Source organism: Haliotis asinina, chromosome 8 (genome assembly GCF_037392515.1).
Source record: "Haliotis asinina isolate JCU_RB_2024 chromosome 8, JCU_Hal_asi_v2, whole genome shotgun sequence".
Classification (NCBI taxonomy): Eukaryota; Metazoa; Mollusca; class Gastropoda; order Lepetellida; family Haliotidae; genus Haliotis; species Haliotis asinina.
This window is the reverse complement of record NC_090287.1, coordinates 50,778,194-50,799,362: the sequence shown is the minus strand read 5'-3', so window position 1 is coordinate 50,799,362 and position 21,169 is coordinate 50,778,194. Positions and strand designations below refer to the sequence as shown.

At 39.2% G+C, this 21,169-nt stretch overlaps 4 protein-coding genes across 6 annotated transcripts in view; 1 reads left to right on the top strand and 3 right to left on the bottom strand.

Moving 5' to 3' along the window:
• Positions 1 to 298: 298 nt before the first annotated feature.
• Positions 299 to 748, bottom strand: LOC137295290 (apolipoprotein Eb-like). The gene has a single exon (XM_067826603.1). It carries the CDS (start codon positions 746 to 748, stop codon positions 299 to 301), a length of 450 nt encoding a protein of 149 aa, XP_067682704.1.
• Positions 749 to 1,453: 705 nt separating this feature from the next.
• Positions 1,454 to 2,017, bottom strand: LOC137295289 (uncharacterized). The gene has a single exon (XM_067826602.1). It carries the CDS (start codon positions 2,015 to 2,017, stop codon positions 1,454 to 1,456), a length of 564 nt encoding a protein of 187 aa, XP_067682703.1.
• A 324-nt stretch (positions 2,018 to 2,341) lies between these two features.
• LOC137293472 (clathrin heavy chain linker domain-containing protein 1-like) lies at positions 2,342 to 13,661 on the bottom strand. Of its 3 annotated transcripts, none has more exons than XM_067824030.1 (9): positions 13,500 to 13,661; positions 12,428 to 12,620; positions 12,079 to 12,266; positions 11,791 to 11,933; positions 6,576 to 6,902; positions 4,584 to 4,829; positions 3,951 to 4,125; positions 3,231 to 3,625; positions 2,342 to 2,869 (listed from the first exon to the last, which is right to left on the bottom strand). In XM_067824030.1, exons 1-9 carry the CDS (start codon positions 13,550 to 13,552, stop codon positions 2,664 to 2,666), a joined length of 1,926 nt encoding a protein of 641 aa, XP_067680131.1. In that variant the 5' UTR covers positions 13,553 to 13,661; the 3' UTR covers positions 2,342 to 2,663. The 3 variants fall into 3 exon arrangements, with proteins under 3 accessions (XP_067680131.1, XP_067680132.1, XP_067680133.1); XM_067824031.1 differs by having other exon boundaries at positions 13,557 to 13,659; XM_067824032.1 differs by having other exon boundaries at positions 13,591 to 13,658.
• Positions 13,657 to 21,169, top strand: part of LOC137293480 (26S proteasome regulatory subunit 6B) — an 8,093-nt gene continuing 580 nt past the window's right edge. The window contains exons 1-8 of the mRNA XM_067824045.1: positions 13,657 to 13,716; positions 14,705 to 14,806; positions 16,048 to 16,234; positions 16,764 to 16,910; positions 19,451 to 19,654; positions 19,993 to 20,160; positions 20,280 to 20,356; positions 20,710 to 20,934. Coding sequence (XP_067680146.1) covers positions 13,684 to 13,716; positions 14,705 to 14,806; positions 16,048 to 16,234; positions 16,764 to 16,910; positions 19,451 to 19,654; positions 19,993 to 20,160; positions 20,280 to 20,356; positions 20,710 to 20,934 — 1,143 coding nt within the window. The 5' untranslated portion in view covers positions 13,657 to 13,683. The remainder of the gene's footprint in view (positions 13,717 to 14,704; positions 14,807 to 16,047; positions 16,235 to 16,763; positions 16,911 to 19,450; positions 19,655 to 19,992; positions 20,161 to 20,279; positions 20,357 to 20,709; positions 20,935 to 21,169) is intronic.

Sequence of the window (21,169 nt, the reverse complement as noted above, 5' to 3'; positions counted from 1 at the left end):
TCAGATACTGATTCATCTGGCCGGCTGTATGTTTCAAATCCATCTGACTAGCTGTATGTTTCAGATACTGATTCATCTGACCAGCCATATGTTTCAGATACTGATTCATCTGGTCAGCCATATGTTTCAGCCACTGATCCATCTGACCAACCATATGTTTCAGATACTGATTCATCTGGCCAGCTGTATGTTTTAGATACTGACTCATCTGGCCAGCTGTATGTTTCAGATACTGATTCATCTGACCAGCCATATGTCTCAGATACTGATCCATCCGACCAGCCATACGTTTCAGATACTAATCCATCTGGCCAGCCATATGTTTCAGATACTGATTCATCTGGCCAGCCATTCGTTTCAGATACTGATTCATCTGACCAACCATATGTTTCAGATACTGATTCATCTGGCCAGCCATATGTTTCAGCCACTGATTCATCTGACCAGCCATATGTTTCAGATACTGATTCATCTGGTCAGCCATATGTTTCAGCCACTGATCCATCTGACCTGCCATATGTTTCAGATACTGATTCATCTGGCCAGCTGTATGTTTCAGATACTGATTCATCTGACCAGCCATATGTTTCAGATACTGATTCATCTGACCAGCTATATGTTTCAGATACTGATCCATCTGACCAGCCATATGTGTCAGATACTGATTCATCTGACCAGCCATATGTTTCAGATACTGATTCATCTGACCAGCCATATGTTTCAGATACTGATCCATCTGACCAGCCATATGTGTCAGATACTGATTCATCTGACCAGCCATATGTTTCAGATACTAATCCATCTGACCAGCCATATGTGTCAGATACTGATTCATCTGACCAGCCATATGTTTCAGATACTGATTCATCTGACCAGCCATATGTTTCAGATACTGATCCATCTGACCAGCCATATGTGTCAGATACTGATTCATCTGACCAGCCATATGTTTCAGATACTAATCCATCTGGCCAGCCAAATGTTTCCGATACTGATTCATCTGGTCGGCTGTATGTTTCAGATACTAATCCATCTGGCCAGCCAAATGTTTCAGATATTGATTCATCTGGCCAGCCATATGTTTCAGATACTGATTCATCTGACCAACCATATGTTTCAGCCACTGATCCATCTGGCCAGCCATATGTTTCAGATACTGATTCATCTGACCAGCCATATGTCTCAGATACTGATTCATCTGACCAGCCATATGTTTCAGATACTAATCCATCTGGTCAGCCATATGTTTCAGCCACTGATTCATCTGGTCAGCCATATGTTTCAGATATTGATTCATCTGGCCAGCCATATGTTTCAGATACTGATTCATCTGACCAGCCATATGTCTCAGATACTGATTCATCTGACCAGCCATATGTTTCAGATACTAATCCATCTGGCCAGCCAAATGTTTCAGATACTGATTCATCTGGTCAGCTGTATGTTTCAGATACTAATCCATCTGGCCAGCCAAATGTTTCAGATACTGATTCATCTGACCAACCATATGTTTCAGATACTGATTCATCTGACCAGCCATATGTTTCAGCCACTGATTCATCTGACCAGCCATATGTTTCAGATACTGATTCATCTGGCCGGCCAAATGTTTCAAATCCATCTGACTAGCTGTATGTTTCAGATACTGATTCATCTGACCAGCCATATGTTTCAGATACTGATTCATCTGGTCAGTCATATGTTTCAGCCACTGATCCATCTGACCAACCATATGTTTCAGATACTGATTCATCTGGCCAGCTGTATGTTTCAGATACTGACTCATCTGGCCAGCCATATGTTTCAGCCACTGATCCATCTGACCAGCTGTATGGTTCAGATACTGATTCATCTGGCCAGCTGTATGTTTCAGCCACTGATCCATCTGACTAGCTGTATGTTTCAGATACTGATTCATCTGACCAGCCATATGTTTCAGATACTGATTCATCTGGTCAGCCATATGTTTCAGCCACTGATCCATCTGACCAGCTGTTTGTTTCAGATACTGACCCATCTAGTGAGCTGTATGTTTCAGATACTGATCCATCTGACCAGCTGTTTGTTTCAGATACTGATCCATCTGGCCAGCTGTATGTTTCAGATACTGATCCCTCTGCCCAGCTTTATGTTTCAGATACTGATTCATCTGACCAGCCATATGTTTCAGATACTAATCCAGCTGAATGTTTAAGCTAATATCCTATCTTTCAGCTGATGTATAAGGCACTGATTCATCTGGCCTGCAGATATATTTTGTACCCTGGATCACATCTACATGGACCTTGAAAGTAAATACATCTTAAAGCACTGAATACAAGTAAGAACAAAACGAACACACTGAGAAGTAGTGTCTTTATTCATAGATACAAAAATACAATGTCACTCATAAAATCTGGATATTTGCACACAAGCTAACCTGGATAAGTTCCAAATGGTGATTATAGCATGACAGCAGGGTTGGGTGTCATGCTGGTATGACACAACAATCTGGAGGGTCTGTGTTGTGGAATTTACTACAGCTGTAGCACTGTAGTCAATATGTGAAACAGAGACCTGGTTCTCAGGAATATATAATAATGCTGTATATCATGTTGTTGGGATATCACAGTCACAGTAAGTATCACATTGAACACACAGTGTACCACTCTCTGCTGATATGGTTACTGCATGTAGCCCTGTTCCTTCTCAGCATATGTCTCTAATGCATTCTGTAATGCCTCAACAACTGTTACTGTAGCAACAAGTTTTAGTGCTGTGTCTTCAAAGTCATTGTTTTTCAGATGGCTACAGATGTCTATCCAGCTGTCAGTGGAGGTCTCGGAATCGAGAAACACAGCATTGAAGAGTGAATTTGTCTCATCACCAACTGTTGAGAAGCAAGGGTACATAATATAAAACTTCAAAGAATGCTTTGGATTTTACCCTGCTGACAGACTGATAACAATGTCATTGTCGTGGGAACTCAAACAATTAGTATATTACAACAACAGAAAGAAACCTGCATTTTTCCAGCTTGAAACTAGCCTATACCACTGGCCCAAAAGTGACATTCTCAGAAATACTTAATCTGGATGAAAGGGTCTCATTGTTACTACAATCTTTACTATTCTATCAGAGATAGAAAAGTATAAGAACAAAGTCAACATTTGGAGAAGTAAAAATGGTACACTGTTTATCTGTAGGCTTTAAACACGTGTAGGGACAAACATAACCACTCATAAACTTACCCTGCAGCGTTCCCTGTTTGAGGTCTTGAAGACACCGGGCCATCACATCTGTCTGACCCTTGTTGACCAGTGTCCGAAGCACAACACCAAGGGGCAGCAGAGGACCAGACTCTTGGGTAAAGGGCACTTGCTCCACCAGGGCATGGACAAGCTGGAGGGAAGGACAGGATGCCAACATAGCTGTCAGGTTTTCTGTGGACAGGACACCCTTGTTGCGTGCAAACTGGATCCCCGCATGCACTCTGCCCTGTTTCAGTAGACACAAAACACTGTCTTGGTGTGCCTGAAGACGCATGAAGACACTCTGGGCCAAAGCCTGGCAGCCACATTTACAAGGAATTGTACACGAGCAGTGGTTGGCAATGTGGTGACCGACATCCAAACACAGGGTGAGTCTGTAAATGACAAATTTTGTGGATAATGTTTTCAAATTTACAGCTACCATACATTGCTGTGTATAGCGCAAAAGTGGCCAAAGCAAAAATGTTACTTGTCACAGAGGTTTCTTTCCAATAAGCATGAGAATGACTGAGACATACCCTGAATGATTATCAGGTCAATCTTACAGTTGTGTCCAAAACCAGACAATCCTTGCATCTAATACAACTCTGCACAGAGGACTCTGTCATCTTCAATCGCTGGTACACTAGTAGTCACTTTTACTTAACTGTCTGAAATCCTACCAACGAAATGTCCAACATGAAAGGCATGATTCTATACCTGTCCTGAGCCAGCCAGTGGTAGAGCAGATCCAGCTTATTCTCACTCAGGACACACAGTACACAGTCCAAGGACAGTGCCTCGTTTGGCCGTGACCCAGCCTCCTTCACTGATGACATCAGGGCATTGCAGAAACTCAGCAAAGGAGTCCTCCCAGGAAACTTGCCCTTTACCTCTGAATAAATATATACCACATCAGAGGTTCATCCAAGATTTTTAAAAGTAGGTGTGCATCAAAAACAATGACTTCCATGATAAATAGTAAGTCTCACCAAAATGAAGTATGTATTGCAAAAGTGGGGCCTGACAAAGTATTTCCCAGTTTTATGATTTGTAACTTTAAATAAGCAGTGTTTGATCCAAACATGTTCCTTGGTCCATTACCTTTTTTTTATTACAATGTACATTTTTCCACACTGTACATGCTTCTCCAAAAATTACCATCAGCTCACCCCTCCTCACCCCACCCTCAAGCCATAAATTCTGAATAATCCCCTACCTACAGTTCTTTTTCAGTAAGAATCATTAAAGTTTATGTATCTGTCACTTCATATCAGTCATGAAACTACTTTCATTACAATATAAGAGAAACTGAAAGCTGAAGCTGCATTATCTCTAAAGACATAAAGTTACCCCTGAACTTGACCAGAGTGGCCCTCGTCCTCAGAATACCCTTTGGGCTATTGGCAGCATGAACAGCTGCCTCCTCAAACTTGCCATCCTCAAACAATTCATTGAACTTCTCAATATACTCAAGCATAATCTCAGCCTCTTTTTCCTTGTTGGGGTCATCTTCCTCAAACGTTGTTGTGGTAACTGTTACATTGGACGGAGTCACTTCCCGATTCAGACCATCCCCTCCCTCTGTGGATACAGGTTCTGGGACAAGAATATCAAAGTTTCAAAGATGCTTCAGTTAGGAGATAAACATCATGTGTTGGCCAATTTCTGGGTGTTATTGAGTATTTGAAGCATGGGAATGCATTTCAAATGAAATATTCCCGTGCTTCAAATACTCAATAACACCCGGAAATTGGCCAACATATGATGTTTATGAACATTGAAAACACAAAAGTAAACCAAAGGGCTTTACTGTCTGCACTTGTTAACATCGAGTACAGGTACAGCAGTAAAATGTCATCCGCAGGCCATTTCAGCTGGTTCCCATGGTAGCTATGGAGTTGCTCATTTGTGACGTCATTCTGACTTTACGTCACAATATGATTTGAATGACATCACCACTGTTGATGACACAACAAAACAATTGTTTGCGAGGTTTCTACGTGCCAATACGCAATGAATAGTCTAGCAGTTTCTGGGAATCTAATACCATTTGATCATGTTTTTCAATCAATCAGATTGCAGAACACATTGACTTTTGGTTTACAATGAAAGATCAAAGGTGCCAACAGTACTTTATCTGATGATAATATGCTTTTTTGGCATTTCATCACAATGCTTTGGCATCACTGCACCATTCTGGTCTGCCCCCTCGTAATCGAACACTTTTGCATTACGTAACAATGAGCCGACGTCACGGTGCATGTCAGGTGCCATCACAGCCTGCTAAAGCAAACAACTCCGTTGCATCCCAATTCTTGGTTTGGAGTTGCGTCACTCAGCTAACATCACTGGTAGAAACATTACGTTTATGTTTTCCAATGTCTCATAGTTAGACTCACAATTTTCCAGGGACATTTGCAATGTTTTTATTCCCACTATGCAATCGTGGAATGTCACATAACTAGTCAGCTTCATCTGTATGTACTGATTTAAACTTACATTAGTATTAAAAATGCAACGTTCATATTTCCCTATATGGTTTACATTAATCACAGATTAATTAAAATAATTTAGATAAGATATTTAACCAAAACGTAAACCGTCATTAAACTGTTTATCATCTCTTTTGTATGGTAATGTTCGTCTTACCACAGGGCGACAGACATGTAAAAGGAACTGCCCTGTGAAAGGATTCTTAATTTGCATTGAACTATTATAACATCAAAGCACTCAGACTACTGTCCTCATGCTTTAATTATAATAGTTCAGGATAAAACTTTACATCATTGCCCATGGTGTAAATCAATTGATTACATCATCTGTACAACTTTGTACCTTCGGTGAAGTTTATCCATGGGGTCAGCACTTCAGGCAGTTAGTCTTTCACAAAAGGCTCAGGATCAACACCATTCACTCACTCAGGAAGTTAATTCCCTATGGTCATTCTAAACTATTAGTTTTCTTAAATTTCTTCTGACCATTCATGAATTCTGCTAGGGTAAAATTTTATAAGAAAATTTAAAATAAATATGAATTTGAAGACCTTCATATCTGCATATATAAAGAGTTTGTTCGATTTTGAAAATGAATTCCAATTGCATTGGTTTGGTGTCTAGGATATAAAGTTCACTCTACCTCAGTGTGTTTTGTAATAAAGTGACATTATTAGGTATGCTTACTTGAATAGTGAAATAGGATGCTCAGGTTAACAATGAAATATTACTGTTTACAGTTGTACTCGTAATAGTCTTCTGATACACTTTAGTGATTCAAGGTGTTTCATAGCTGAGAATAATACATGTTTCAGTAAGTAGACAGTCCATTAGCATTTGTATTCCATACCTTTCGCTCTAGAATTTTGGAACTGTGCAAATGCCAACATGACTGCATCTCCAACTGTCTGGTGTGGAGGTTTGACTCGATTGTATGCCTCAGCAGCTTCCAGTGCAATCTTCAGTCTCATCCTCTTCTCACGGTACACCTGACTCTGCCAAAGCAGGTGGTCTCTATGTGCAACTTTGTTGTCCAGACCCTCCTTCAACTCCTGTTTGTGGGTCTTGCTGACATACCTCGTCTTGTAACAGATGTTTAGCTCCTTCATTTGTCGCTCAAGCTTCTCCAGCTTACGGTACAGCACCTTCAGATCAGTTGACTCATCCAAGGATAGACCTGGAGGGGTTAATATTAGTGAGGTTCTCAGTATGGTCTCGTAAAGCAATATTTTTGGTGGATTAATCAAAGAAATGACTTCACAAACTGATGAAGTAAAACTCATGACTACTACTCTAACTTCCCATAAAGTAAGGTGAATTTTACTGAGACTGATAATGGAGTTTTTTTGTTTTCAATGCTGTAAATAGGAAACCTTTTCTGGCATGAAATAGTAAACGGCTGACAATAGTCTCAACTGGGTCTAGAAAGTTTTGCAACACCGTGTTGATGAGATTTCCAAAATGTAATTTTCTGAATAAAATTGATGTTTTATACTTATCCTGACTTTTGCAAGAAGAATGTATCCAAGAAGTGGCATGACCTACCACAATATCCACTGGATACTGTAAGCAAGTCAGGATAAGGAAAAATATGTAATTTTCTGAATAAAATTGATACTTTATGCTTATCCTGACTCATAAGGTGAACCCTTCCAACCTCCCTTTCATGGCACTTGGATTTCCCTGCCAATTCTTATGTTTGGCCAACCATTTCTCAGAGAGAGCTGCAAATATGGCTGGTCATGTGACCAATATTGGCACTATAACATAGAGAAAGGGAGGGTACCCATGGGTGAGCGTGATTTTACATCCTCTTTTGAAGAAAGGAAACTTCAAGGGATTTCAAGTGTTCCACAATCTTTTGAACAGAAGGAGACAAGCAACTAAGCATGTGTCAGGATAAGGAAAAATGCTGCTTTTGCACATGCCTGTCATAAATATTACTGCTAATAAGAGTGTTGGAAAGGAGTTGCCTTTTACTGGTAAATTTAATATAACTGCAGTTAAGAACAACGTCTTGGCACATCTAGATGTAGACTTTAGCACACTGCGATTATGCAGATCAAGCCATGCCATGTGATTGACTGATACAGACAGTCGCACACTGCCACGCCCCGTTATCTATTTATAGCTGTAGCACATTGTAATCATTGCGCGCTTAGTGAAAAAAATGGCTTCCAGTAGTAAAAAGGAACAGCATACACTGACAGGGTTCTTTTCGGGAACAAATAAGATGCAAAATAAAAGTCAAACATCTAATCAAGTGGTTGAGGGTACAGAAAAATATGGTGATGGTATTTTCCAATTGGGACATGTCATAACAGCCCCATGCCTTTGCTTTATATTTACCCAGTCAGAAAATTATCATAGAAAGATATCTTAAATAGTATATGTAGTCGCCCATTTTCCATTATCAGTAGCTTTCCACTCGCTAACATGACACAAATGTGGAAAATACCTCCGTTTTATAAGCTTTGTATGAATAACATGCGAGGCGATTAGCTTGACCACGGGTATCATTTGAAAGCTGTGATTATCAACTGTATCACTGTACCCTTGCCAAGAGTATTTTCACAGTTGTAAGAAGCAATTTTATTGGATAAAAATTGGTTTCTAATGACATGTTTTCCACACAGTCTGCTATAGGGATTGTGCCTGGCCAAAATGAGGTCAAGGCAGCCAATCATATTACAGTAACGGATACTATGTTCATAAACAAAAACTTTTAGATTTAGACGAAAGTTTTGGGTAAAATAATGGAATTTTAAATTCACGAAGCAGGAAATCACTAGAAGATGACATATCCCCTCGGCCCCCACATATTTGAAAGGACAAATCATCTGACAGTTACTTGATGTTTTCTTAGATTAAGTTTGAATTGTTTCCATGGAAGTCATGAAAAATATAAATGATATATATCTGTAAACAGCAAAAGGCACCACTTCAAGATCTGTTTCATATATCTGCCAAGATCTGTTGAAACTGTGCTCTGGAAATGAAGCCTATCCCTCCATTTTGAGAGTAAGTCAGAATTGTTTCCATGGAAACTGGGAAAATTAAAAATGCCAAAACATTGTAAATAGCAAAAGGCACCACTTTGTGGGCTGCCTCAAATATCTGCCAAGGCTTGCTGTAAGAATAGTTTTCGAGTTGTCCCACCCATCCCTCCATTTTGAGACTAAGTCAGAAACGTTTCCATGGAAACTGGGAAAATGATAAATCACAAAAATCTGTAAATAGCAATAGGCACCACTTGAGGGTCTCCCCTACATATCTGCCAAGTTTTGCAGAAAGATGTTTAGAAGTTTTTGAGTTCTGCTCCAGAAACCAAACACACCTCTCACTTTTGAGACTAAGTCCGAAACGTTTCCAGGGAAACCGAGAAAATAATAAATCACAAAAACCTGTAAGTAGAAAAAGGCACCACTTTAGGTTCCGATTGATATATCTACAAAGTTTTGCAGAAAAATATTGAACGGTTTTTGAGTTGTGCTCCGGAAACTGAAGCCCATCCCTCCATTTTGAGACTAAGTCAGAACCGTTTCCATGGAACCCAAGAAAATGATAAATCACAAAAACCTGTAAATACCAAAAGGCACCACTTTGGGGTCTGCCACACATATCTGATAGTTACACAGACAGATATTCAGACGTTTTTGAGTTCTGCTCCGGAAACGGAACACACCTCTCACTTTTGAGACTAATTCCGAAGTGCCATGGAAACCGAGAAAAAAAGAAATCACAAAAACCTGTACATAGCAAAAGGCACCACTTTAGGTTCTGACTAATATATCTACCAAGTTTTGCAGAAAAATATTGAACTTTTTTTTAGTTCTGCTCCGGAAGCGAAGCCCACCCCACCATTAGACTAACACCAAAATGTTCCATGGAAAAACAAAAAAAATAAAGATGCCAAAATCTGGAAATAGCAGAAGGCAAAACCATAGGTTCAGATTATTATATCTATCAGACTTGGTCTAAAACGTGTTTTTTGAGTTATGCTCCAGAAACAAAACGATTACGGACGGATGGACGAGGTGTCGACTATATCCTCCCGCATTACATGCCAAGGGGATAATTATGGAACCTATTAGATGTATCATGCTGCGTTATGACCTGTGACAAATATACTTCATGCACATTTTCTTCATTAAACATCATGTCTGAGCATAAAGACTGAGGTGGCGAAAGCCGAGATGTCACTTGTCAGTGACTTGACTTACATTACACGATCGGACAAGAGGATGTACAGAATAATTTATGTGTACGTTTGACAACTTTTATGAATGCTGTTGTTGATTTTATTCATCAGTTTATTCAATTTATTTAATGACATTCTGAACACATTTACTGAATGTAGTTGGACCGCTTAAAATCATTTTCTGATTGTCTCTGCATGGCATTGAATCGATAACTGTATTTAATGTAGGTCTAATGAACATATACTCAAACAACAAGCAACACACAGCACACCCTGCAACACATTTATTGACAGTATTTCCTTTAGAATACTGATTACTTTCTCTCCGGATAAAAACTAGTGCAGGTGGAATTTTCAGACCCTGTCGGCATAAGCCACCGGCAATTTTCAAAACCACAGGGAACACTGGATTATTGTAAATTCTAGCACGACATTTTGAGGTACTCGATTCTGATTGGTCGACTGCTGCACGTGACCGTCCTTAAACCTAAATCAAAGGACCGCTAATTACACGTCGACCGATTCACCTGCGTATGAATACATACGACGTAGTTCGTAAACAAACATGTCGTTTGAATTAGACATAGGTGATTTTCACCTTGGTACCTTCTACGAGATATTCGGAGAAGACAAATTTGATCTAAAACCGGAATGGTTCGATGACGACCTACTGGAATCAAGTGGTACAAATGAAATTCTTCAACAACATTTCGGTACACATTGAGTGTCACTGAATTAACGCTAGATTCCACATAGAGCAGTGCCGGGTATTACATAACTGCTAACATCACATCACGCCTAAGTTAGTAATTCCCCCGGTGTTTCATCACTCGTAACACAAATAAATACACAAAACGAACCTCACAATATCTATATATGCAGGGATGGAATTTTGTTGAGTGACGGCCGCTTGTTCGGTAATACCTGACACCGCTCTACAAAACAGTCGTACAAGACTGTACTGCATACGGTTGCCACTCCAAAACAAAGCACAAAACAGTATGAATTAAAATGAAAATGAAATTTATTATTATAAACAAATCTCTGTTAAATGTGATTCTTGTAAGCAGTACACAAACCATTGTGTTCGGTCCACCACTGTAACACTCTAATCACATGCAGGTGTTGAGGCTTGACAAATTGTCAAAATAACAGATCACAAAACCATCAAAGTTTATCATCCAACAACACCGATTCATCGGCAGCACCAAAACGCCATTACTCAGCCATCCTTCACACCGGCAATGAAAACACTCGGCCTATCCCTAACCTGATGCCTTTGGTCCCCGCTGTATCATCAGTTGTTGCACCATCCACATCTACTATAAACGTGTCCAATATTAAAACTGGCATGTCTGGTCTATTCCAAATTGGCAACAGTAGCGTAATGATTAATAATTACTTCCGTGAGTAAGTTTGAAAGTTTGAAGCAACAACACTTTACAGTCGTCCTACTTGTAGGTCATGGGCGAATCTATAGTAATGTACTCTAGACTCTTTTTCGTTTGCATATAATTGTATAAAATTGTTTAGAGGTTCTACACTATGTAACTGACAGCATTGTATCCATATATAACAGACACAAACAAGTTGTTTGAGCATCCAAACTAAAGTTCTTGTACTTGCAAATGTTTTGTCTAAATCATTGCACATCCTGTCCATGAGTTGGATGATTCCATATCGATTCCTGAAAAACGCCCCATCACAACTCTGTGCTCTTGCGCGCAAAAGTGTCCGGATTTCAAACGTGTGTCAGTCTGCTAGAATGGAGATAAAGGCATTCTGTTTTCATTTTTGCGGTCCTTTATCTGTTGATTTAAGACCGCAAAAATGAAAACAGAATGCCTTTATCTCCTAAACATACCTGGAATCTGTCGTCTGTCTTTCTTGAGATGTGGTTTTGGAATCTCCTTCTTCTCTTCTTTTTTCTCTCTCTCCATACATGCAGCTTTTAGCTGAGCCAGTTCAGTTTCCAAGCGGGCATTGTCCTTTTGTACAATGGAAATTCTGAAACAATTATATGTACTAAAACTGAATCATCTTACTAAGATTTACTTTCCACATGTACAATTTTTTAAGTAGTACAACATCTGCTGGCCAGTCATCTGTAATGGAAAACAAAGTGGGCACATATGATGCATATTGTGAATACCTTTCTTCCAGTTCATCAGCTCGTTTCTTATAATTGCGAATAGTGGAAGGCTCTGAGGCCATTGCCTTGAGCTTCTCCTGAAGAAACACTGCTTCCCTCTGACCCTTCCGTATGGCACCAATTGTGTCTTCATACTCCTTTTTGATATCAGTCAGTAGAGGCTTGTAAGCTACCACATGCTCAATAACCTACAAAACAATATAACAGTTGTTTTGTAATAGTTAGACGTACAAACATTTACCATGTTTAATTCATGTAACTAACATTATGGAATTTAAGGCTTCAGAAGAAGACTGTGAGTGACTGATTTGGGTTTTTATCAATATTCTAGAAATATCATTACTCCTACCTTGTTAAAGACTCCTTTGTACACAATGTATCGTTGTTCTTCATTGTCAGCTTGTATTTTGCCCATCTCTCGGTCAATGTATGAGCTGAGTTCATGGAGGAAGTCACGGTCTGCCTCACTTGTGATGATTGGTGGTAATTTGGAAAATGCTGACACAGAACTCACTGGGGTTGGTGATCGACTTGATGACATTCTATATCGATAGTAAGACATTAAGACATTAATATCATTTCCGTAAAAGGAATATTTGAATACTTGATGAAAGTGATTTAATAGCTTTAGAATGTACCAAACATGTATGATTATAGAATAAAAATATTGCAATACATATGTATTGATATATAGGGCCTCTCCTATTCTCACGGGTTTCCTATTCTCGCGGTAAACACATTTTCTGCCGAGTACTTAGCGGTTGTTTACATCATTGACCAGTAACTAGGAAGTGGCCCAAGTCTGTGAATTATCAAAATTTTGCAGTGTAACGAATATTCGTGAGTTTTAACCAACTTGGAAAAATCGTAACTTTCCCCCCACTTCCCAATAAGATTCCCCTTCCTTACACCTGATAATGTTACTTTCTCTTTGTACTGCGAGAATAGGAGACGCCTCGAAAAGTCAGCGGCGGATGACCATGTTTTTCATCGACCTCAAGTGAGATAATACACTTGATGGATCAAGCAGTTGATAGATGCAGATGATAGAGGGGGGATCTCTTCATTTAAAAACACCAAGCATACTTACGAAAAGAACTGTTTATATTATTTTTTCAGCTGATATTCGTAAGTACCGCGAGAATAGGAGACGCCAGATACTTGTAATACCGTGCAGTCCAAATAAAGACAGCAACTTGCATGGGAAATAGACTGTTTAATATCAAAGGGGCTGAAAACGTGTCAAGATTCCTATGTTCATGATTCTAACTAAAACATATACAAATCGAAATTACATCAGCTTTCTGGAGACTTACATGAAATAATTAATGTGGATTAACTGATTCTCGCTTTGGACAAGGTTCATACCATTTTGAATTGAATTGAATTGTCTCTGTTGATTTGACATAGAATATGCTCACATATATATCTTGTAACACGATGTTGCGGGAATATCACTTAAAAGAGTCGACATATACCTTACAGATTTATTTATGGTGATCTAACACTAACTGTCACTGTGCCTCATTCGGAAAATCCTGACTTGGTCGCCATTTGTAAACAACGAGTCGTGAGGAAGTGACGTCATATCCGGGCACTTTCAAGATGGAAGAAATCGGCATCGTTGTTCCTGAGAAGGTGCGTTCAAAAATAAACATTTTCTCTCGTTTGTACCGAAAATATCAACTCGAAACTATGAGATACCAGTTGCGGCTGTCATGGACGATGAATATGTGCCCGAAAAAAGACGGCAAATAAATTCAGTGTCAGTGTTAAAGCATGGTGCTTCTATCATGATTTGCACAAAATTGCTGTATCACTCATTCAGAGACGGAAACTCTTTACGTTTGTCTGGGTATTTTTTCACGTTAGTGTTTGATTCCAGTCTGCTTGAGTTTTCTTTATGAATTATGTACATTGTGCTTTCTTTTATCACACACAGGTGATATCGCAAATATTGCTCGACTGATTGGTTTTCTGTAAAGACAATGATGTTGAACCTGCATCAATGCTTGGTGAATGGTTAGGCTACAGAGAATTTTATAGGTTCAAATCGATACTTCTTCATATTTCACAAGCACTAAACCGACAGTTCTATACAATGTCAGTGATATTTTAGTAATTTAAATGATGAGTGTTCAGCTTTCGCTATTTCAGTGATCAGTCTTTGGTTCATTCTGTCATGGCCATGATAATACTTTCTACATCAAGTGCCCCAAACGTGGTATATTCATAACATCAGTCTTGCATTGATCTAAATGAATAATAGGTATTTTTTTTTGTTAACATGGTTAAATTGTGAATTGTTTCTTGCTTACTTTTAAAACAAAATTTAAGCTGAATATTGTTTATTGAATCGTATGTTAATAGTGTATGAAATCTACTGACACAAATATTAAAAAGTACATATCTCCCATCCAAAATAAAAACTAAAAAGTCAAAGTGCTGGTTCAGTATGCTTTTTGTTCATGTTTATATCCTGATCTACAAGTTGGCAGACTTAAATTTTTTCACTTGAGTTTTGAGTGTATGTAAACATGGTGATTGTTCTGTGGACCATTGCAAACAAATTTGTTTCATCATTTGTTTAATAGTAGTAAACAGTACATTTGACATTAATTTACAGGAAGACTCACAACTCACAGATTCTCGTCCAGGGACATCATCTGGAATCTCTCATGTGGATCCTCTATCACTTGACTTGGAAGATCTCTATGTTAAGTACAAAGTAAGTATTTTGATTTTTTTTTGTAACACATTGATTTCAGGCTCGGTCCAGACAGTGTCACACTTATGCTCATTGCATTGACAGAAATTGACCTTATTTTCAGGCATGCCCTTTGGGTCAGTAGACATAGAAACTTACTGGCCCAAACTCTTTTCTACTGGCTCATTTAAAAAGTGATGCAGTGAAAAAATCATTTCATATTAACCAACTGTAGTGAAGCAAACATTTGAATGATTATGAAGTGCCTTTTTATCAATTATCACAAGAGGGGATTCAGATAGAAGTCTTTCCATCTTTATCAGCACGCAACAACACATACCCTTGTTGCCCACAGGCGACCAGTAGCATGGTTCTCTTTCGCCTAGACAAACTTCTTCTTGAATCGGGCCTCAGTGCAAGTGTTAATTTCTATCACTGTCATGGTCTAGCATAAAAACTTCCTACCCAAACATTTAAAATAGATTTACCTTGTTTGGCACTGTTGCTTTAAACTTTAAACTTAATTGTCTTTAATATCAGTTGAACCTGCTTGACATCCAAAAGGAAGATGTTTACAGGATTTTCAGAGGCTTGAATTTAGTCAATGAGTTTTGGTCTTTGTTGAAAAAAACACTATACTAAGAACTCAAACACGATGAAGAATGACATAGAAAATAGTGTATGTTTTTTGTTTGTTTGTTTTAATTTTTGATGTTTTCACATAAAGTAAGAACAAGTTTAACCATGTTAACTCTGAACATTTTCAAGTGCATCAGTATTTTCTCACCTTTTGGGGGTATTTCTGACTTAGAAATACCAATACATGTCAATAACAAACAGGTGTGCATTGAAAGCTGCATATATACTTTGAATCTAAGGTGAATGAGCTTTCAGAAAATACCAAATGTAAGTTTCTGAAAAATATGCACATAAGTGAAATTCGCTGTTTAATGTTGCCAAATATTGCCTAAATTGTGCACCTTTTTGTCACTATTTGACTATTTAAAGTCCTCTTTTTACGTTTTCATTTATGTCACCCAATATCTTGAACACCTATCAATGACTATAGCAAGTTTTGTTGAATTATATTCACTTTTAGACACGTTTTTGTGTGGCATGCAGAATTTCTCTGTGTGTGATCAAGCAATCACACGAATGAGTGACCCTTGTCAGGTAGTCATTTGTTTGCGTAACAGGAGACCATCTCACATACACATTACGTCCTGTATTGGTCAAGTTAGTGTTGTCCGTTTGTTTTGTAGAAACTAGAGAGACAACTTGAGTTCCTTGAGGTTCAGGAGGAATACATCAAGGATGAACAGAAGAACCTCAAGAAGGAGTACCTCCATGCCCAGGAAGAGGTTAAACGGATACAGAGTGTTCCTCTTGTCATAGGACAGTTCTTGGAGGCTGTTGACCAGAACACAGGCATTGTCGGGTCTACCACAGGTGCTGTGCGGCATAGCTTGGAGAATCAATTATTAACAATTTATTTAGAAAATCACTTATTAATCATGTTAATTGTTGTTGCTGTAATGCATCAAGTAGAATGCCACAGGGTTAGATGCTCCTGCTGCTTGGAAGTAAGTCTGCTGATGTTAGATTCGAATGACAGCTCACACTTGCAACTTAGGGACTATTTAGAGACTACTGACAGAACAAGAATAGGACATATCATTAGTATGCTCTTTGAACATAAAGGAAAAGGGAGCATTTGTACTTGATGGACAGAAGGTATGGTCTCAACATCAGGTTGTTTCAGTAAAGTTTGGAAAAGAATGACAAATTTGTATGGTACAATAGAGTAAGGGAAGTAACTCATATTTAGCAAAGCTAAGTAATTATGATATGATGTTTCTAATTGCATATAGACAGTGGTAGGCATGCTCCTTTTTAAGTGACAGAATTGAAAACTACTGAATATGGTCAATGATTGACTGTCTCTTGATAATATTTCTTCTTGTTCATTACTTACCAGGTTCCAACTATTATGTCCGGATACTGTCCACCATTGACCGTGAGCTACTGAAGCCATCAGCCAGTGTGGCTCTGCACAAACACAGCAATGCCCTGGTGGATGTTCTGCCCCCTGAGGCAGATTCCAGCATCACAATGTTACAAGCTGGTAAGTGGTCAATTTGTCATGTCACGAACATCCGTTCAACATTTATATCCAGATGTTTATGGCTGCTTCACTACCATGATGAAATCAGAGACCAGTAATATTCTGTTTGGTCAAGAGGGTCAAGATGTCTAGGCATCTGTTGCCTGTGTGCAATGATGGATTATGTATGAAAAGGGTGAGACCCCATCAAATTCAAAGAATCAAAGTCATTACATGTTTTATTATTCGAACACCCTTGCTTCTGAAATAGTTCTGAATACAGCCATGCCCCGTATATGCGAACGCTTGTGTTTTTATTGAAATCATCCGGATAAGCGAATTTTCAGATATCTGAATCACGGGTCATATGTACAAAGAAACGTACAAATAAACGAACATAGTAGGCATCAGACATAATCTTTATTGATTACACAGTGCATTATATCAGTGCATACAAATTACAGTGTCTCATACCTGTTCATGTTCACTTGAAAAAGTCTGTCATAGCCTTCTGCACTGGCTTTACTTTAAGTAACAGTTCAAGGTTCTCACTGTCGCCTGCACACTCGTAATAGCTAATCAGCTGATCAAGGAAACACAAGCTTCCTTGTGAGACATGGGTGGGGGAGGTGACACTTGCTCAACATAGTCATCATCATCATCAGCCTCGCAGTCGGAACACACTGCTTGGAGGATGTCAGTGTCATTCAAAGACTTGCCAGTCACTTCGTCACTGTCAACATTGACAAGATCATCGGCACTGAAAGTCACAGTTTCAACTTGTGCATATGATCGTAGTGCATCTCGAAGTTCCGACAAGGCCATGTCTTCTTGTGGGTCCTCACTTGATTGGATAATATCCACATGACGAAAGCAGTTCGCAATTGTCTTTTCGCTCACAGCTGTCCAGGCTTGCTTGATCATCCGGATTGCATTGCGAATGTTGACAGCTGATTTCTGGTTCGTGTCAGTACACTTGATGAAATGCCTCACAACAAGCTTGCGGTAATGTGATTTGAAAGCATGGATTATGCCAGCATCCATCGGTTGTATGTGTGCAGTCATGTTGGGCGGCAGGAAGTGTAATTTGACATGTGTCAACTTCACATTGTGGGTGTGGCTAGCTGCATTGTCCATCAATAATAAGACAAACCGCCCTTTCAATCTCATCTGCCTGTCAAATGATAGTAACCAATCACGAAAGAGTTCTGAAGTCATCCATGCTTTGGCATTGTTCCTGTACCTAACATAAACTTCCGGATTAAAGTCACTACTGAAACAACGGGGACGCCTAGCCTTGCCAATCACAAAGGGTTTGATTTTTACTGAACCATCTGCATTTGCACACAATGCTATGCTGACTCGTTCTTTTAAGCGTTTTGTACCAATGACAGGTTGAGATGCAAGTGTCTGATTCAGTCCAAGTTTGAAGAACAATCCAATCTCGTCAACATTGAAGATGTCTTGCTCCTCATAGTCATCAAGCGCCTTCTTTAGATCTTCTCGGCCCTTAATCACAGCTTCTTTATCAGCACTTGCCGCTTTGCCTTCATATTTCCTGCTTGATACACAGTGTCTTGATTTGAACCGTCTTAACCAGTCACGAAAATAAGCAAATTCAGTGATACCCATGCTATCGCCAAAAGTACGTGCCTCTTCAATTACCATTTCATCATTGACGGGCAAATTACGACTGGGCACATCAGAAATCCAAAGATAAACTGCTTCTTCCATCTTCTTGTGTTAGCATTCCGAGCACGTGATAACTCTGACGGACTTTCAGGAATTTCTAGCCATTTTGATTCATCTTTTAGAATGTCACTGATTGTTGACTTGCCAATGGTGTGACCAAATTCTGTGCCAAAGTGTCTACTAAAGGTTTCTAGGTTTGCTGAGAGATACTGCTCCTTGTATCTACAAATTTCTCTCTTTTCCCCCGCTGAAATGTCATGCCGTTTACGTTTGTTTGGTTGACTTGTCATTTTGATCGACTGACAAAAAAATGTTTCTCAGAGTAATTATAGTGACCTACAAATTGACACGCCTCAAAATGAACTCAGTGTCACCCTGCTACTCAGAGGTTAACTAATCTTCTCATGCTTCAAAGACTGCCGACTTCTTTCATGTTATGGCACGCGAGGCCCTCGGTAATCCCATGTGTAAAGATACAGTGCTCAGCCATCCGGATATACGAGACAAACAATGTACATAAATTGGTGTTTTGTTTGTGAAAATGACCGTATGGTTACGGAAACCGGATTACCGGATAACTGAGTAATTTTACAACGTTGTGAATTCGTTTTAAGGAATTTTCGTTCAGAAGGCGTGTTTTCCGGATATCTGAGATTCCGATATAGGGGGCACGACTGTATACATATCAAATACTTTGATCACGATGTACTTTTTGAGATACTCAACATGCTTGATTTGTTGCAATTTTGTATGGGAGTTTTTGTTTCACTTGAATGAGCAGCTTAATTCCATGTGTTTCAAAGTATACAGAAACTGTGAAGTCATGTCATGTTTATGGGTCCATAATTCTTTTTTCAATGCACCCATAGATGAGAAGCCAGATGTGAAGTATGGTGATATTGGAGGCATGGATGTCCAGAAGCAGGAGGTGAGAGAAGCTGTGGAGCTACCACTTACCCACTTCGAGCTCTACAAGCAAATCGGTATAGACCCACCTAGAGGAGTACTTATGTTCGGACCCCCAGGCTGTGGCAAAACTATGTTAGCAAAGGCAGTGGCACATCACACAACAGGTTGGTTGACCGTTATCTCGGTACTACATCTTACATCAAATAGGAGTCTCCCACTTGCCCAGCATTGTTATGTGTTGATTTTAGCTTAAATATGTAAAGTATTTGATGTGTTAACCAAACCATCCCTCCTTCCAGTGCTGTTGTCGCAACAGTCTGAAATCCATTTTAACTTCCACCAAAAAATAATCCTCGGAAAAAGGGTTCATTCCCAATCCCACATGATCCATGCAGTCCAACATGGGAATGAAGAGGATCTGACTAAGGACAGTTTGAACATTTGTGTCAGAAGTTAGCTTTCAGCCTTTTAGCATTTGTACCATTAAACCTTTATGTTTCAGCTGCATTTATACGAGTGGTGGGATCAGAGTTTGTACAGAAGTATCTTGGAGAGGGACCAAGGATGGTGCGAGATGTGTTTAGGCTAGCCAAAGAAAATGCCCCAGCTATCATATTTATAGATGAAATTGATGCCATAGCCACTAAAAGATTTGATGCTCAAACAGGAGGTGGGTACATTGAACTTGAATATGAATGTGTTATGATATTGTCTTGGTTTGGTATTATGGCCTAGATTTACATGCTGCAGTTACTACTTCAGTACATGTGTATACCATTTGTCTTCCAGCTGACAGAGAGGTCCAGAGAATCTTGCTAGAATTGTTGAATCAAATGGATGGTTTTGACCAGACTGTTAATGTCAAGGTATGTTTGTTGTTATTTGCATATGCAGTAGTCATTTTCAGGGCAATGTGAAAATTCTTTGAACAAGTGAATTAAACAAAGACAACTGACTCATTCACCCAAAGAACTGCAAATAAGATGTTAAACTCCATTCTCACCCAAATGATTCCATTTCCATAGGGCAGATTGCTGCAGACATGGTATTTTAACCTAGCATACTTGCTGTATTATTGGCATATATGTAGATACAGTGATCTTTCACTCTACAGAAACAGGCATAAATTTATTTAGAATTCAGTTGTTGACTGAACTTTCAATGTACATTTTGAACTAGGAATTTGTTTTAAACTTAGTTTCTTGCAAATGTGTTGCAGGTTATCATGGCAACAAATAGGGCGGATACTCTTGACCCTGCGCTCCTTCGTCCTGGACGTCTGGACAGGAAGATTGAGTTCCCACTGCCCGACAGGCGACAGAAACGTCTTGTATTCTCCACAATTACAAGCAAAATGAACCTGAGTGAGGAGGTCGACCTAGAAGACTATGTTGCTCGCCCTGACAAGATCAGTGGCGCAGATATCAATGCAATATGCCAGGAGGTATGTGACAACTACTAACACAATACATGATAGACTGCAGCTATCTAATTGTTCCCAGAGATTAAGCTGTACCCCTGGTTATGATAGCAATAATAAAAGCAAACAGTTTTCCATGAAAGAGATCACAGCGTGTAACTGATGTGTCTGCGTAATGAACACCAGTGAACATGTTATCAACCACAGGTCGTCATTATTTATGTATAGCATCATTAAAGTGTGATGTAACATTCATGTA

What these genes read in the sequence shown, in the direction of transcription:
- LOC137295289 (XM_067826602.1), bottom strand. Translation starts at nt 2,017, where the DNA reads ATGGGTCAGTATCTGAAACAAACAGCTGGTCAGATGGATCAGTGGCTG.
- LOC137293472 (XM_067824030.1), bottom strand. Translation starts at nt 13,552, where the DNA reads ATGTCGACTCTTTTAAGTGATATTCCCGCAACATCGTGTTACAAGATA. An exon ending in ACAAAGGAGTCTTTAACAAG is followed by an intron (nt 12,267 to 12,427) that starts GTAGGAGTAATG and finishes ATTGTTTTGTAG; the next exon opens with GTTATTGAGCATGTGGTAGC. An exon ending in CACTGGCTGGCTCAGGACAG is followed by an intron (nt 3,626 to 3,950) that starts GTATAGAATCAT and finishes TGTCATTTACAG; the next exon opens with ACTCACCCTGTGTTTGGATG.
- LOC137295290 (XM_067826603.1), bottom strand. Translation starts at nt 748, where the DNA reads ATGGCTGGTCAGATGGATCAGTATCTGAAACATATGGCTGGTCAGATG.